General features: G+C 36.1%; 1 protein-coding gene across 6 annotated transcripts in view; it reads right to left on the bottom strand.

The window, feature by feature from the left end:
• Window positions 1–16,710, bottom strand: part of TMLHE (trimethyllysine hydroxylase, epsilon) — a 103,782-nt gene that overhangs the window by 15,473 nt on the left and 71,599 nt on the right. For all 6 annotated transcript variants that reach the window (XR_013412908.1, XM_077989017.1, XM_077989015.1 and 3 more), the window contains 4 exons: window positions 10,349–10,525; window positions 5,926–6,205; window positions 4,063–4,182; window positions 163–399 (listed from right to left, as the gene is read on the bottom strand). Coding sequence is in view for 5 of the 6 variants with exons in the window: in XM_077989015.1 (XP_077845141.1) it covers window positions 163–399; window positions 4,063–4,182; window positions 5,926–6,205; window positions 10,349–10,525 (814 nt within the window). In the remaining variant the exon portion in view is untranslated. The remainder of the gene's footprint in view (window positions 1–162; window positions 400–4,062; window positions 4,183–5,925; window positions 6,206–10,348; window positions 10,526–16,710) is intronic.

The raw sequence follows: 16,710 nt of genomic DNA on the forward strand, positions 1-16,710 counted from the left end.
CCATGGGAATTATAAGAAGAATACAAACTGTTTGATAATAAAAAGCTATGGAAAAGCAAGATTAAAATGTAGCAGATATAAGAATCTTAGGGATTTTTGTTACATTAGAAGGCTAACCTTTGGCAAACATATTACAATTGGGGATAGTTCTTTGATACTTACCTGATCAAATACAGCTCTTTATTCCATGGGTAGATATTTAACACTGGACCAACCCCAATCATGTGGTTGTGACATTCTCCAACATCTTCAATATATTCATGCTTCAATGGCACTTTACTGAGGAGTTCAAATTCCTCAGGTGCCTTTTGAAGTACCTGTTCTGCTGCATAGAATCCATCTACTAGCAGTGTCCTGCCACCAGTTCCTTCATGTTTAAGACAATGAAACACTTGAATGCTAAAGAGAGAAAAGAAAATTCTTCTGTTCAGTGGAAGAGAGAACATATCAAAATTCTAGAAATTATATATAAAATGATTACTGAACCTACTTGTCCTTTTCTTTTCATTTCCTAATTGGAAATCTCATTTCCTAATTGTTTTCCCCTCATAGGCAGTTGTACTTTTTTGTGTTTTGAAATATTAATGCCACTAGAGGTTTCTTCTAAACATATCTAACATATATTGAAGCTTATATGTGCTGGGCCCTGGGAATACAGGCATGAATAATATATAACCTATATTTTCAAGAAGCTCATAGTCTAGTAAGAAGAGATAAAGTAAATAAATACCAAATAAAATATGATAGGTACTATAATAAAGTTGCATACAAGATATAGTGGGGTCATAAACAAAGGAGCGATCTGTTCTAGTGGGGTGTTGTATAAAGAAATGTTTTGGAGAATGGAAATTGTTTTGACTAATCTTAAAGAATGAGCAAAAATTGGAGAAGAAGGAGATTTGAGATGAGGAGAAGGCATTCCAGGCAGAGAGAAAGTATGACCAAAGATACCAACGTAAAACAAGGTATATTTAAGGAAGAGAGTAAGAAGTTCCTATTGGCATAGCACAGAGTACCACAAAATGATTTTAAACTGTGAAACTCTACGACCATATCAATATTTTAAAGAGTCCATTATGTTGATAGTGTGGAACATGGACTGGTGAGAAGCAGTGTGACAAAAAAACTTGGAAGACAACTTGAATAACTGAAATAGTAAAGAAAAATATTGAGAGCTTGAACTCAGAAAGGGGCATTATAGAGAAGAAGACACGCCTGAGAGATACTGAGGTAGAAGTAGCAGAATTTGATAACTGAAGGACAGGCAAGAATCTAGAATAACTCCAGGTTTCTTGCTTGGGCACCTGAAAAATGATAATGTTGTTCACTAAGACTGAGATTACAGGCAAATATGCTATTGAATGATAATGAGGAAGTATGAGAGGTTGAGGAAGGAGTCCAGTTTAGAGGCATGTTAGAACAGCTAATCATATATGTCTGAATATGTTAACAGGGAAAGGTAAGGTGACTATTAATTGACCGGAAAACTAAGGTAGAATTTTCAAATTAATGAGGGGAAATAAAATTAATAGTAATTTAGTCAAATAAGCAAAACTAAGAAAAAGTAAACAGCAAATTAAAATAAGAAATAAACAAAAAGATAGAGTAAAATCAAGGACAATCTAATGTAATATAAATACAATTAAAAAGAGAAAGGTAAGCCTGGCTATATTGAAATTTCTGTGAAACTTCTAGGTCAGGGTTTTTTAGTTACCAGTTAAGATGTTTAAGGAAGAGAGGTGGATTTTGTTACAAGTGATAGCTAAAGCCAAGAGCATGGAAGAGGTCATTTGGGGAGATCATTTCAGGTAAGAAAAGAGGGATAAGGAGAAAACCTTGAGGAAGGATAATATTTAGGAAATAGACAAAAGAAGTCAGCAAAGGAGGCTAAGGAAAAATGGTCAGATATATAGGAGGGAAACTAGGAAAGAAGGAATATTTAAGAAACTTAGTAGTGGTTAACAGTATGTCTCAGGAGTCAAGTAAGATGACAGTACACACTGGATATCACAATTAGTTAGTTGCTGCTGATGTTAGAGAGAGTAACTTTAATTGCGGTGAGGGGTGGGTTGGGAAAACTAGATGCCTATGGGTTTGAGGAGTAAATGGGAAGTGAGAATGAAAATATATTGAATGTAGCTATTATTCTTTTAATAATCTTAGCCATGAAGTGGAAGAGAAAAACATGGCTGTAGCTAGACAGAGGTAGAGTCCAAGGAAGTACAAAAATAGAGAATTAAGATATGGGAGGCTGATAGGAAGGAGTCAATAGGTATGGAAAGGCTGAAGATAGAGGAGAGAGAAATCCCCAGGAAGCTGGAAAGGATGAGATCCAGAGCAAAGGTAGCTTTAGAGAGAGCAAAGCATATAACAATGAAGATGGTGATTAAAATGAATAAAATGATGAAAATTATACCTAATATTTATTGAACACTTAGTTTGTGTCAGGCAGTATGATCATATAATTTAATTCCTTAGCAATGCTAATGGATAGGTTTTATTACTAGTCCCATTTTACAGATGAGGAAACTGAAGCACAGAGAAATTAAGTTACTTGTCCAAGATCACAAATTTAATACATGTTCAGGCTGGGATGCAAATCTGGGTCTGGTTAATGACATAGCCTGAACTCTTAACTGCTATTACCACACTGCTAATCTACTTGGTCCTTGCCATTGATTACAAACAATTAAATTGAAGCCACCAACAGTTGTTTATCTCTGGTGTTGGTCATAAAGGGAAGAGCTAGTCAGTATTTGAACCTCAACCCCTGTACAGCTGCTTCTTATCCCATTTCCTCTTTTTTCCTTCTGTATCCACTAGAATGAGGATGCAGGGCTGTTGATCTCTCCATATATTGGTAACATTGAGCAGGATATCTAAAAGCTGCTTTGTTCTTCCTTCCCTGAATCAAACATTCTTAAGTTACAAACCCTTAAAGGAAATCAGGGTAACCATGAGCAATTGCATATTATCATCCTCATATAGTCTCCATAAATCTATGTGCACTCATTTTACTCATATCTTTGTGTCTCAAGCTTCTCATCTATATGCAGAAGCGAGATGAACAACAACAGAATAACCACAGAGGTGCCTCTACTGAGGAGCAAATGGTAGGAAAATTGAGTATAGTATGTATCATCTTTGGCTCAAAAGCATCTTATTCCATGTGAAAAAGTTATTCTTCCATCATTCCTCCTCTCCAACTTCTTGTAAATCAGATTCAAATTCTTCTTAATGCCATACTCAAAGCAGCTGTGTTTGCATGACGACACTTTTCCAATATGTTAATAACTAAATGCAAGAAATCTGTACAAATTTCAAAACTAATGGTTAGGCAATACTTTTTTGGGGGATAATTTATAATTACTTTGAAAAATGTAAAATTACATTTTAATAATTAACAAAATTAGGACTCCATTTATATAGTAAGATGAATTTTCCATCACTTAAAAATATTTTATTCCTAGGAGTCTGATATAGTTTGAATATTTATCCCCACCAAAATCTCATGTTGAATTGTAATCTCCAATGCTGGAAGTAAGGCCTGGTGGGAAGTGTTTGGGTCATAGAGGTGGATCCCTCATGGCTTGATGCTGTCTTCAGATAGTGAGTGAGTTCCTGTGACAGCTGGCTGTTTAAAAGTGTGTGGCACCTCCTCCATGACTCTCTCTCACTTGCTCCTGTTTTTGCCATGTGAACTGTTTGCTCCCCACTCACCTTCCACCATGATTGGAAGTTCCCTGAGGCCTCCCCAGAAGCAGATGCTGTTATGCTTTCTGTATAGCTTGCAGAACCATGAGACAATTAAATCTCTTTTTTTAATAAATTACCCAGTCTCAGGTATTTATTTATAGCAATGCAAGAATGGCCTAATACAGAATCTAAAATCTGAGTTAAGGTATTTCAAAATGATCATGTTTCTAGGGGAAGAGAAAGAAAGTCATACAAATCCCCAGCAGCAGATACGATCTTGGTTCAAATAGAATGGAAAATAATTAAGAAACCACTCAAGACTATCACATATAAAGACCTTACACTGTAAAAATCGAATCCACCTACCCACAGGGCTCTTGAAAATAGGTAGTGTCAGTGTGCCGATCCAGAGCTAGCTTGGTGTATGCAGTGTCACCTCTGGAGAAGTCTGAAGTGAAATACCACATCCTCCCATAAATGGTTTCTCTGTTAGAGGAAATAAAGAAAGACCTGTTAGCTATCTGAAATGTTCATTCTTGTCTTTCAAAACTCTTTCCAATACCTTCTTTAGTTACTCACAAATAACAATAGATTTTTTTGGTTCCAGAATTTCATCCATAAGGTGAAATTCAACTGTTTCATAAGGTGAAACAGTTGAACACGCTAGTCTTGACAATTCTGTCATTTATTAACATTCTAGAAAATTGGGGAGAAAACTGTGGAAGTATCATATTGTATTATGAAAGCTTAGAGAATTATCTCACTCTGATTATGTGCCCAGTTTTCATAGCCTTCATGAATTCAAGGTTCTTTTCTATGCTCACCATTCTTTCACAGAAAAAGATGATGTAGCTGCTTCTAGAAGTGATTTTTTTAACTTTATTTACTATTTTTATAGCTGTTGTCTTTCATTAGTACCATTTTTTCAATAATGGTGGTCATTTCCTAGTATTTGGTATAATCCAATTTGCAAGGATGACTGAAGAGTTCTCATATTCTTTATAAGACACAGAAGTGATTAATGTAGATCCTCACTCATCTTTTGGACATGGAGGAATAAGGAAAAGAGAACAGGATAGTTTCTGTTAGCAAGTATTTGGTGAGACTTGCTGTACCATTGTTGTTGTGCCTCTCCTTGAAGTATACATCATATATTTTGATTTTGTAATTATTTTCCTGGTGGGCTCAAATCTGACTAAAGGTCACTTTAATTCTTTAGCTTTCAAAGTTCATCTTATTTTCTGAACCCTTGAAATTCAAATAGGAAATGCTCTTCCTTTTGAACTATCATCCCTAAAGCTCTCTCAATTTATTGCTTACCAGCACAGTTTCTTTCACTTGAAAATTCTCGAACTGTGATTCAAACTGAGGGCTCACAGATGCTGTTAATTATGCTCTACCAGCATAGGGCAGAAGACCCAGCATACTATCTACTACAAAATGAGCTATATCTGGATCTTATTAAGTAAAAGGAAAGTACCAATTATAATAAAGTAGGTTGACATCACACTTAATACTATAGAAGATTAATCTATATACCACCCAGAAGTGTGGAATGGTAATGAAAAGAACAATGTATTTAAGATTAGGAAACCTGGGCTATTTGAATTCAAGTTCTATTGTTTACTAGTAGAGTGCTCCTGGGCAAGACACTTGGTATATTTGAGTGTCAGTGCCTCATCAGCAAAACGGGGACAAAACACACTGATCAGGATTACTAATAATGCATGGGAATGTGCTGGCTGAATGCTATATAGCCTTCTAAGGCAGTGTTATTAACAGTCAGTCTCTGAATCAAGCCATAGGAATCCCAGAAGGTCAAATTGAACAGATGGGAAAATAGAGGACAGCGGGGGTCGAGTGTGTGTGTGTAATGGATATGCCTATGGTCACACAACTACTTGATGGTAGAACTCAGACTACTATCCAGTTCTCCTTACAGTCAGTGTTTTTTTCCAGTGTACAATAATACCTGTCACTTGGGATCACTGGATTAGAAACATATTACCAACGACTCTGTAGTCATCATTATATTTTACATGTAAGTGTATTTAGAGATTAGAAATCCAGACTTCAAATAAAGCACTGCAAGTGGGAGTCCCCTTATTCATGCTACAAAATATTCTGGATTGAAAACAAGGGTGACCATACCTGTTATATTTATTTATTGGTGCTCATGCTCTGGAAATTAATTATAGTACTGTGGATTTTTGGAAAGAAATGAATTACCTGATTAAGCTGATCCTTTCTGCCAACTTCTCTGTGTGCTCTTGAGTGGGAGGGACATTTTCTACAAATGCAATTCCATAGAGCAGAAAGTTTTGCAGAAACTTCTTCAGTCCCTCGTTGGTTTCTAAGAAGCTCTGGCAATCTACAGATGGAACTTGGGCTTGCTGGTAGATTTCAGCATTCCATAGTATTCTAGGCTGGATGACTTTTTGTTTCTGCCCTTCATAGCTGTTTTTCACCAGCCAATTCAAATCATATTTAGTCACATGACCATCTGGCCCTTTTAAGGGGAAAAATAAAAGGCACTGAAATAATAATTACAAATAATGTCAATATTTGTAATTGGTTACAAATTATAATTGGTTACAACTAGTTAAGAATCTTTTTCTTAGCAATCAGTTATCCAGTACTATATTGTTTATGAAACCAAATTAAAATGAGTGCCTAGAATGTTTCTGAGACAGAAATATGTGTGGTTTGAGTGGTATGCATGAATAAATGAATGAACAAATAAATCTTCCCAGAGGCTAAATAAATTTACAGAATTATAGTTACATAGTAAAAGACCTTCTGGAAAATTCATCAAGTCATCAAAGAATGATAATCCAAGTAGGCTTTTACAAATCTACTTGGCACTCTCTCCCCTTGCCCCAATCCCTGTCTTCCATCTATATAGGAACTGAGAATGTTTGAGGTAGAAGGGGCTAATCTTTATTTTAAAGATGGAGAAAAAGTCAGTGACTCACTCAGGATCACACAACTAAGTACTATAGGTGGTACTAGAACCTCAACTTCTTGCTGCTAGAAGTTCAATACTGCCTTCCTCTTCTACATGATATAGGACATTGCTGTCTAATTATATGACATCAACACAATACAGTAAAATGACTTTGTAAGTGGCTTCACCTGCTGTGCACCCCCCACCCCAAAAAAGTTGAAAACCAACCCCAAAATGCTTTAGAAAATCTTCAGGATAAGCAAAGGAAGCAGCAGAAGGAGTGAAAGGCTATGTTGACAACTTGTCTCTCCTTTTTACTTCTCTCTCTCTTTTCCTCCCTCCCCTTGATAAAAAAAAGTATCACACTTTGGATAATTTGGAAAGCATAAAAAAGTATGAGGAAATTAAAAGTCACCATGTTTATCATTCTATCACCCAGATGAAACTATGATTGACATCCTGGCATCATTCCTTCCAGTTTTTCTATATATTCTCCTATTTTATGTAATTTATATATATATAAATATAGTTTATGTAATTTACATATATATAAAATTTGGGACTCTGCCATTGTCGCTTAACATTTTAACAATTTTTAAAATTAAATTTTATCATTTTAAAAATTCAACCTTCATTAAAATTAATTTTTAAAGCTTACAAAATGTACACTACCAAGATTTACCTAACCAATCTATTCTTCTGCGTATGTACATTTATTTTTAAAATTTTCCTATTATTTATTAGTGATCATCTTTAACCATATTTCTAATAATTTAGAAATAGAACGTGTATTACATTTCTTCAAAGTTTGTATCTTTGTATTTAGAAATTTCAAAGATATAAACTTTTAAGAGTTCTGATACACATAATCAAATTACTTTCTAGCAAGTCTACTTACCTTCATTCCCTCCAACAGCACATATTGTGTCCATCAAAATGGAGTATTCTTATACTTAAAATATATTTTTTTCTAATTGGGTAACTAAAGTAGAACTGCTATCTTGTAATAATTTTAACTTATTTGCTTACTAATAAGGCTAATAAGAATACTTTTTATATTTGTTAGACATCTATGTTTCTTTAATGCAGGGGCTACCAAACTATGGTTTATGAGTCAAATCTGGTGCTTGGTTTTGTAATGCCTGTTTCAGAACACATCTGTCCATTTTGTTACATATTGTTTATAGCTCCATTCACTCACATAGCCCACAAAGTTTAAAAATATTTACCATCTGGCTCTTTACAGAAAATGTTTGCTGACTCCTGCTTTAATGATTTGTCCGTTCAGTCCTTTCTCACATTTTTCTATTGGAATACTTGTACTTTTCTTACAATTTAGCAATAGCACCTTACATATTAAGGATTTTTAGTCTTTGGCATACATTTTGCTAATATTTTGCCTGTTTTTAAATAAACCTTTCTATGGCATTTTTTTCTATCGTACATAAATTAGTAGTCAATGCATGCATTGTAAGCATGTTTTTCCTCCAATGCTTTTTCTTTTAACTTTTTTATTTGGAGATAATAGATTCATAGGATGTTGAAAAGAAATGTGTAGGAAAGTCCCATGAGCTCTTCCCCAAGACTTCCTTGATGTTAACATGTTATACAGCCACACTACAATACCCAAACCAAGAAAGTGGTATTGGTACAATCCATTGGGCTTATTCAGATTTAACCAGTTAAACATATGTTCATTTGTGTGCATAGCTCTTTGCAGTGTAATTACATGTGTAACTTTGTGTAACCACTACCACAATCAAGATACTCAACCATGACTCCTTCGTGTTACCCTTTTATAGCTACATCTGCCACCTCCTACCCCTGCATCTCTAACTTCTGGCAACCAATAATCTGTTCTCTATAATTATGTTATTTCATGACTGTTACATAAATGAAATAATGCAGATTGGCTTTTTCACTTCAGCATAATTTAACTGAGGTTCTTCCAAGTTATGTGTCATTAGTTCGTTCCTTTTCATTGCTGTAGCATTTTATTATATGGATGGTTTATTTAACCATTCAACCATTGGGTAGTTTCCAGTTCTTGGTTGTTACAAATAATGCTGATGTGAACATTAATGTACAGGGTTTTATGTGAACATAAGTTTTCATTTATTTGGGATAAATGCCCAGAAGTGTGATTTCTGGGTTGCATGTCTGGTTTTTTTGTAAGAAATTACCAAACTGTTTTCTAGAGTGTACCATTTTACATTCCTATAAGCAATGTATGAGTGATAGAATTTCTCTGCATCTTCTCTAGTATTTGGTGTAGTTGCTGTTTTTTAATTTAGTCATTCTGATAGGTATGTAGTGCAATCTCATTGTGATATTAACTTTCATTTCTCTAACAGCTAATAATGTTGAACATCTTTTCATACGTTTATTTGCCATCTGTATATCCTATTCAGGAAAATGTCTGAGCATATCTTTTATCCATTTTAAAATTGCATTGCTTGTTTTCTATGCTGAGTTTTAAGAGTTTAGTCCTAGTGCAAGTCAGGACCTTAAGATGTTCTCATATGTTCTTTTCTTGAAGTTTTATAGGTTTATGTTTTACATTTACGTCCACAATCTACTATGAGTTGGTTTTTATATAAGGTGTGAGACTTGGGTTGAGGTTCTTTTATTTTTTGATTATGGACATCCAATTGCTCCGGCACCAATTATTGAAAAGACTATCCTTCCTCCATTGAATGGCTTTTGCACTTTTGCCAAAGATAAGTTGACTATATTTCTGTGGATCTATTTCTGGGTTCTCTATTCTGTTCCATTGATCTATGTATCTGTCCCTCCACCAATACCACATTGTCTTGATTACTGCAGTCTTAACATCAGGAAGTGATTTCTTCCCACTTAATTCTTCATTTTAAAAATTGTGTTGGCTTTCCTAGGGCCTGTATATTTCCATTTAAATTTTAGAGGAAGCTTGTTTATAATTATTAAAAAATCTTGCTTATGTTTTGACAGGAATTACATTAAAACTATACATCAATTTGGAGAAAACTGACATTTATTATGTTGAGTCTTCCAATCCATGAACATGATTTGCTTCTCCATGTATTTATGTCTTCTTTGATTTCTTTCATCAGCATTTAATAATTTTTTATAATATAGATCCTATACATATTTTGTTAGATGATACCTAAATATTTAAATTTATTTGAAGCTACTGAAATGGTCATTTTTCATTTCAGTTTCTGCATGTTTAAGTATATAGAAATATGATTGATTTTTGTGTGTTGATCTTGTGTCCTGTGACCTTACTGAACTTATTTATTAGTTTTCATAGTTTTATTACAGATTACTTGAGGAAGTCTATGTTAGGCTATCATGTATCTGCAAATAAAGAGTTTTGTGTACAAATTTTATTAATTTTTCTTGACTTACTGTAATATAATTTTCAGTACTATGATAAATAAGAGTGGTGAGAGCGGATGTTAAATAATAGTGGTAAGAGTGGGCATCCTTGCCATGTTCCCTGTCTTAGAGGGAAAGCATTCAGTCTCACCATTAAGTATAATGTTAGCTGTGGATTGTAACAATTTTATATGAAGAGAAAAATGTTTCAAAAAATCCTTCCAAAACAAGAAAAAAAGAAAAATAACTATTAACCTATTTTTGAAAGGAACAAACCATTTTCCACAAAATAACTGTCCTTCAGAAGAGTACCCCCAAAGAAGATCAAGTCTCCTGTCCACTCACAAGTAAAGAAGAGTGTGGTCTCGTCCAGACGAATGTTCTTTGGCTTGATACATAAATCCACACTGGCAGTATCCAGGCTGCGCTGGTGAGTCTTAGAGTTGTAGCACGATGCTGAGCGGCAGTGGTCTCGAAGCCAGACATAATCAAAGCGCATCACGGTATTAGCATATTTCAGCTCTAGGGAAAAGATCATGTTCATCAGAAATCAGCATCCAGAAAACTTCCTTCTAAAAGTCTTCTACCAAGAAATAAGCAAGAGCAATAAGGGTTGAGGGGAGGGACTTGCCCCTTACCAGATATTAAAATATACTGTAGAACTTCTATAATTAAAATGGTGTAATGTTGTATTTAAATAGATAAAATGATGGAAGAGTATAAAAAGCCCAGAAATATACCCAAATGCATATGGAAATCTGATATGTAATAAAGTGACAGCAAAAGTCATTGAGGAAAAGATGAATTTTTAAATAAATGGTGTTGGGACAACTAGATAGAACTTGGGAAAAGATAAATTTGTGTCTATATGTCATGTTGTCAGAAGGTCATCAAGATAAACTCAAAATATATAAGTACTAAATTTAGAATATGAAACCATTCAAGTATCACAAGAAGGAAGCATAGGTGTGTAGAGGATATATAGGAGGTGATATGGTTTGGCTCTGTGTCCCCACCCAAATCTTATGTTGAATTATAATCCCCAATGTTAGGGGAGGGACCTAGTGGGAGGTGATCGGATCATGGGGGTGAATTCCCCTTTGCTGTTCTCCTGAAAGTGACTGAGCTCTCACAAGATCTGGTTGTTTAAAAGTGTGTGGCACTTTCGCCTTCACTTTCTCCTGCTTTGCCATGGTAAGATGTGCTTGCTTCCCCTCACTTTCCACCATGATTATAAGTTTCCTGAGGCCTCCCAGCCATGCTTCCTGTACAGCCTGCAGAACTGTGAGTCAATTGAACCTCTTTTCTTCATAAAGTACCCAGTTTCAGGTAGTTCTTTATAGCCAAGTGAGAACAAACAAACACAGAAAATTGTTGCCAGGGAAGTGGGGCATTGCTATAAAGATACATGAAAATGTGGAAGCAACTTTGGAACTGGGTAACAGGCAGAGATTGGAACAGTTTGGAGGGCTCAGAAGAAGACAGAAAGGTGAGGGAAAGTTAGGAACTTCCTAGAGACTTCTTGAATAGTTTTGACCAAAATGCTGATAGCGATGTGAACAGTGAAGTCCATACTGAGGTGGTCTCAGATGGAGATGAGGAACTTATTGGGAACTGGAGTAATGGTCACTCTCGCTATGCTTTATCAGAGACTGGCAGCATTGTGGCCCTGCTCTAGGGATTTGTGGAACTTTCAACTTGAGAGAGATGATTTAGGGTATCTGGCAGAAGAAATGTCTAATCAGCAAAGTGTTCAAGATGTGGCCTGGCTGCTTCTAACAGTGTACACTCATATGCATTTGCAAAGAGATGGTCTGAAATTGGAACTTATAGTTAAAAGGGAAACAGTATAAAAGGTTGGAAAATTTGCAGTGAGACCATGTGGTGGGAAACAAACCATTTTCTGGAAGGAATTCAAGGCTGCAGAAATTTCCATAAGCAAAGAGAAGCCAAATGTTAATATCCAAGACAATGGGGGGAAATGTCTCCAGGGCATGTCAGAGACCTTTGCAGCAGCCCCTCCCATTACAGGCCCTGAGGCCAAGAGGGAAAAAAGAGTTTTGTGGGCCATGCCTAGGGCCCTATTGCTCTATGTAGCCTTGGGACATGGCCCCCATGTCCCTTGGCTCTATGTCTCAGCTGCTTCAGCTCTAGCCATGGCTAAAAGGGACCAAGGAACAGCTTGGGCCATTGCTTCAGAGGATGCAAGCCCCAACCCTTGGTGGCTTCCATGTATTATTGGGCCTATGGGTGCCCAGAAGACAAGAGTTGAGGCTTGGGAGCCTCTGCATAGATTTCAGAGGATGGATGGAAATGCCTGGATATCCAGGCAGAAGTCTACTGCAGGGGCAGAGCCCTCATGAAGAACCTCTCCTAGGGCAGTGTGGAGGAGAAATGTGGGGTTGGAGGCCCCACACAGAGTCCCCACTAGGGCACTGCCTAGTGGAACTATGAGAAGAGGGCCACCGTCCTCCAGACCCCAGAATGGTAGATCCACCAATAACTTGCACTATGCACCTGGAAAAGCCACAGCCACTCAATGCCAGCCTGTGAAAGCACTCCCAGACGCTGTACCCTGCAAAGCCAGAGGGGCATAGCTGCCCAAGGCCATGGGAACCCACCCCTTGAATCAGCATGACCTGGATGTGAGACATGGTATCAAAGGAGATTATTTTGGAGCTTTAAGATTTAATGACTGCCCTATTGGGTTTTGAACTTTCATGGGGCCTGTAGCCCCTTGGCTTTGGCCAATTTCTCCCATTTGGAATGGGAGCATTTACCCAATGCCTGTACCCCCATTGTATCTTGGAAGTAACAAACTTGTTTTTGATTTTACAAGCTCATAGGTGGAAGAGACTAGCCTTGTCTCAGATGAGACTTTGAACTTGAACTTCTGAGTTAGTGCTGGAGTGAGTTAAGACTTTAGGAGACTGTTGGAAGGTGTGATTGGTTTTGAAATGTGAAAAGACATAAGATTTGGGAGGGGCTAGGAGTGAAATGGTGGAATGATATGGTTTGTCTCTTTGTCCTCACCCAAATCTCATGTTGAATTGTAATCCCCAATGTTGGGGGAGGGACCTGGTGGGAGGTGATTGGATCATGGGGGCAAATTCCCCCCTTGCTGCTCTCATGATAGTGAGTTCTCATGAGATCTGGTTGTTTAAAAGTGTGTAGCACTTCCCCCTTTGCTGTCTCTCTCCCCTGCTCCACCATGCTTGCTTCCCCTTTACCATCTACCAAGATTTTAAGTTTCCTGAGGCCTCCTAGCCATGCTTCCTGTACAGCCTATGGAACTGTGAGTTAATTAAATTTCTTTTCTTCATAAATTAACCATTCTCTGGGAGTTCTTTATGGCAGTGTGAGAACAGACTAATACAGGAGGTCCTTGTACTATTTTAGCAACTAACCTTCTGTTAATTTGAAGTTATAGCAAAATTAAAAAATTACAAAAAAACAAAGACTTTCTATACATTAGGTTACTCATTTAGAAAAGGTAAATAAAGTGTGTGACCCAATTTACAAAAGAAAAGAAAAAATAAGTTATGTCTTCAAATAATTCAAAAAAATAAATTTCTGATGGATTAAAGTACAAAAAATTAAAACTGTGAAACATTAAATATTGACAACCTTGAGGTAAGAAAGGTTGTTTTAATATGACACAAAAGGCATAGAGATAAATTTGTCTATATTAAAATAAATACCTTCTGTTCTGCAAACAATATAAAAGCAAAGTTAAAAGACAAGTAACAGGAAAAAATATTTGTAACATAAAAGGATTTTTTTTTTTTTTTTTTTTTTTTGAGACGGAGTCTTGCTCTGTCGCCCAGGCTGGAGTGTAGTGGCCGGATCTCAGCTCACTGCAAGCTCCGCCTCCCAGGTTCGGGCCATTCTCCTGTCTCAGCCTCCTGAGTAGCTGGGACTACAGGCGCCTGCCACCTCGCCCGGCTAGTTTTTTGTATTTTTTAGTAGAGACGGGGTTTCACCGTGTTAGCCAGGATGGTCTCGATCTCCTGACCTAGTGATCCACCCGTCTCGGCCTCCCAAAGTGCTGGGATTACAGGCTTGAGCCACCGCGCCCGGCCTCATAAAAGGATTAATATCCAGCATATAGAATAAACCTCTGAGATCATTAAAGATAAAAACCCAACAGAAAAATAGGTAAAGGATATCACTAAGGAAAGTCACCAGAAGTGACCGGTATACATATGAACTGCCCCCAGCCTTGTTAATAATCAAAGAAATGGGTATTTAAACCAAAATGTGATACCATTTTATACCAATCAGAGCAACAAAAATTTTAAAGGCTGATTAAAATGTGTTTTAAAGGATGTGGGGAAAAATGCATACTTGCAAACATTGGTAGTAGGAGTAAATATTGTTAAAGTTATACTATATGGCATCAGCAAGTTTCTATGAAAATAATTTAAAATGTGCATATTTGACCTAGAAATTCACCTCTCAGTATTTATCTTTTTTACTCTTGTACTTTATTTATTTATTTTATCTTTTAATATATATTTTTTTATTTCATAGCTTCTGGGGCTCAAGTGGTTTTTGGTTACATGGATGAATTGTATATTACCAAGTCAGAGATTTCAGTGCACCCATCACCTGAGTAGTAGTGTACACTGAAACTGATATGTAGTTTTTTATTCCTTATCCCCCTCCTTCCCTCTCCCCTTCTGAGTCTCCAATGTCCATTATACCACTCTGTATGCCTTTGCATAACATAGCTTAGCTCCCACTTATAAGTAAGAACATACTGTATTTGGTTTTTTATTCCTGAGTTACTTCACTTAGAATAATGGTCTCAAGCTCCATCCAAGTTGCTGCAAAATACATTGTTTCATTCTTTATTATGGCTGAGTAGTATTCCAAGGTGTATATATACATTTTCTTTATCTACTTATTGGTTGATGGGTACTGAGGTTGGTTCCATATCTTTGCCATTGTAAATTGTGCTGTGATGAACATACACATACAGGTGTCTTTTTGATATAATGACTTATTTTCCTTTGGGCAAATAGTAGTTCACCTCTCAGTATTTATCTTATAGAAAGTGTCACACATGTGGAGCAGCATATAAGGATATTCATAATAGTGATGGTTATAATAGTAAAAATAATTAGAAAAAAGACTAAATGTCTATCAGTGGGGAAGTGGAAGAATCGCTGAATAAACTGTGGTTTATCCACATTTTAAGATATTAAGCAATAGTTTTTAAAAACTGCTATACCTGTACCTCTCACATTCACTTTCATTGGTATTATCATTCTCATTTTAAGGACAACTAATTAAAGCTCAGAGATGCTAAGTAACTTTGTAAGAATATAATCATTAGGTGGTAGAGCTAGGACATGAACCCAAGTCGTGCAACCCCACAGCCTAGTACACTAATGTGTCTCAAAGTACAGCCTTGGGAGTCTGGAGGTGAGACTTCTTTTAGAAAAACACAATGAGGACCTTGGCAAATTCTCTCCCCCAAAAGTATTGATAAAACTGGCCAAAATTTAAAAAGAACCATTTTAAGACTCTGGAAATTGTCCAAAGGTATACAGCAAATTGAGAAGTATTTATTCTATTTTTAATTTCTTTAGTAATAATACTGTTTCCTATAATTGCTATACCAATCTACATTCCCACCAACAGTGTACAAAAGTTCCTTTTTCTCCACACCCTTTCCAACACCTGTTATCTCTTGTCTTTTTGACAATAGGTATTCTAATGGGTGTCAGGTGGTATATCAGAGTAGTTTTGATTTGTATTTCTCTTATAATTAGTGATGTTGAGCATCTTATCATATAGGTGTTGGTCATTTGTATGTCTTCTTTGGGGAAATGTCTATTCAGATTCATTGACCATTTTTTAATTGGGTTATGTGTTCTGTTGCTATTGAGTTGTATGAATTCTTTATAAATTTTTGGATATTAATCCCTTATCACAAATACAGTTTGCAAATATTTTTTCCTAATCCCCAGGATATCTTTTCATTTTGTTGATTGTTTTCCTTTGCTGTGCATAAGCTGGTTAGTTTGATGCTGTCTCATTTATTTATTTTGGTTTCTGTAGCCTAAGCAGTTGGTGTGAGATCCAAAAAAATAATTGCTAAGGCCAATGTCAAGGAGCTTTACAACATGTTTTCTTCTAGGAGTTTTATGGTTTCAGGTCTTATCCTTGTTTAAGTCTTTATCCATTTTGAGCTGATTTGTGTGTAGGATGATAAAGGTCCAATTTCATTCTTTTGCCTTCTGAGTATATGCCCAAAGGAAATGAAAGTACTACCTCATAAAGATACCTGCACTTCCATGTTAATTGCAGCATTATTCATGAAAGCCAAGGTATGGAAACAACCTAAATGTCTGTTGATGGATGAATGTAAAAAAAACTGTGGTATATATAGACAATGGAATATTATTCAGCTTTTTAAAAAGGAGATCTTGCCATTTGTCATAATATGGATGAACCTGGAGGACATTATGCTAAGTGAAATAAACCAGATACAGAAAAAAAATTTGCATGATCTCATTTGTATCTGGAATCTTAAAAAAAAGTCAATTAAATATATAGAGAGAATAAAACAGTGGTTACCAGGGCCAAGGGTAGGGGCATGGGTGAGGAAATGGGAGATGTATGGCTAAGGACACAAAGTAGCAGATATGTAGAATGAACAGATCTAGATATCTGTTACACAACAACATGAAGACTAT

This window comes from Macaca mulatta, chromosome X, assembly GCF_049350105.2.
Source record: "Macaca mulatta isolate MMU2019108-1 chromosome X, T2T-MMU8v2.0, whole genome shotgun sequence".
Taxonomy (NCBI): Eukaryota; Metazoa; Chordata; class Mammalia; order Primates; family Cercopithecidae; genus Macaca; species Macaca mulatta.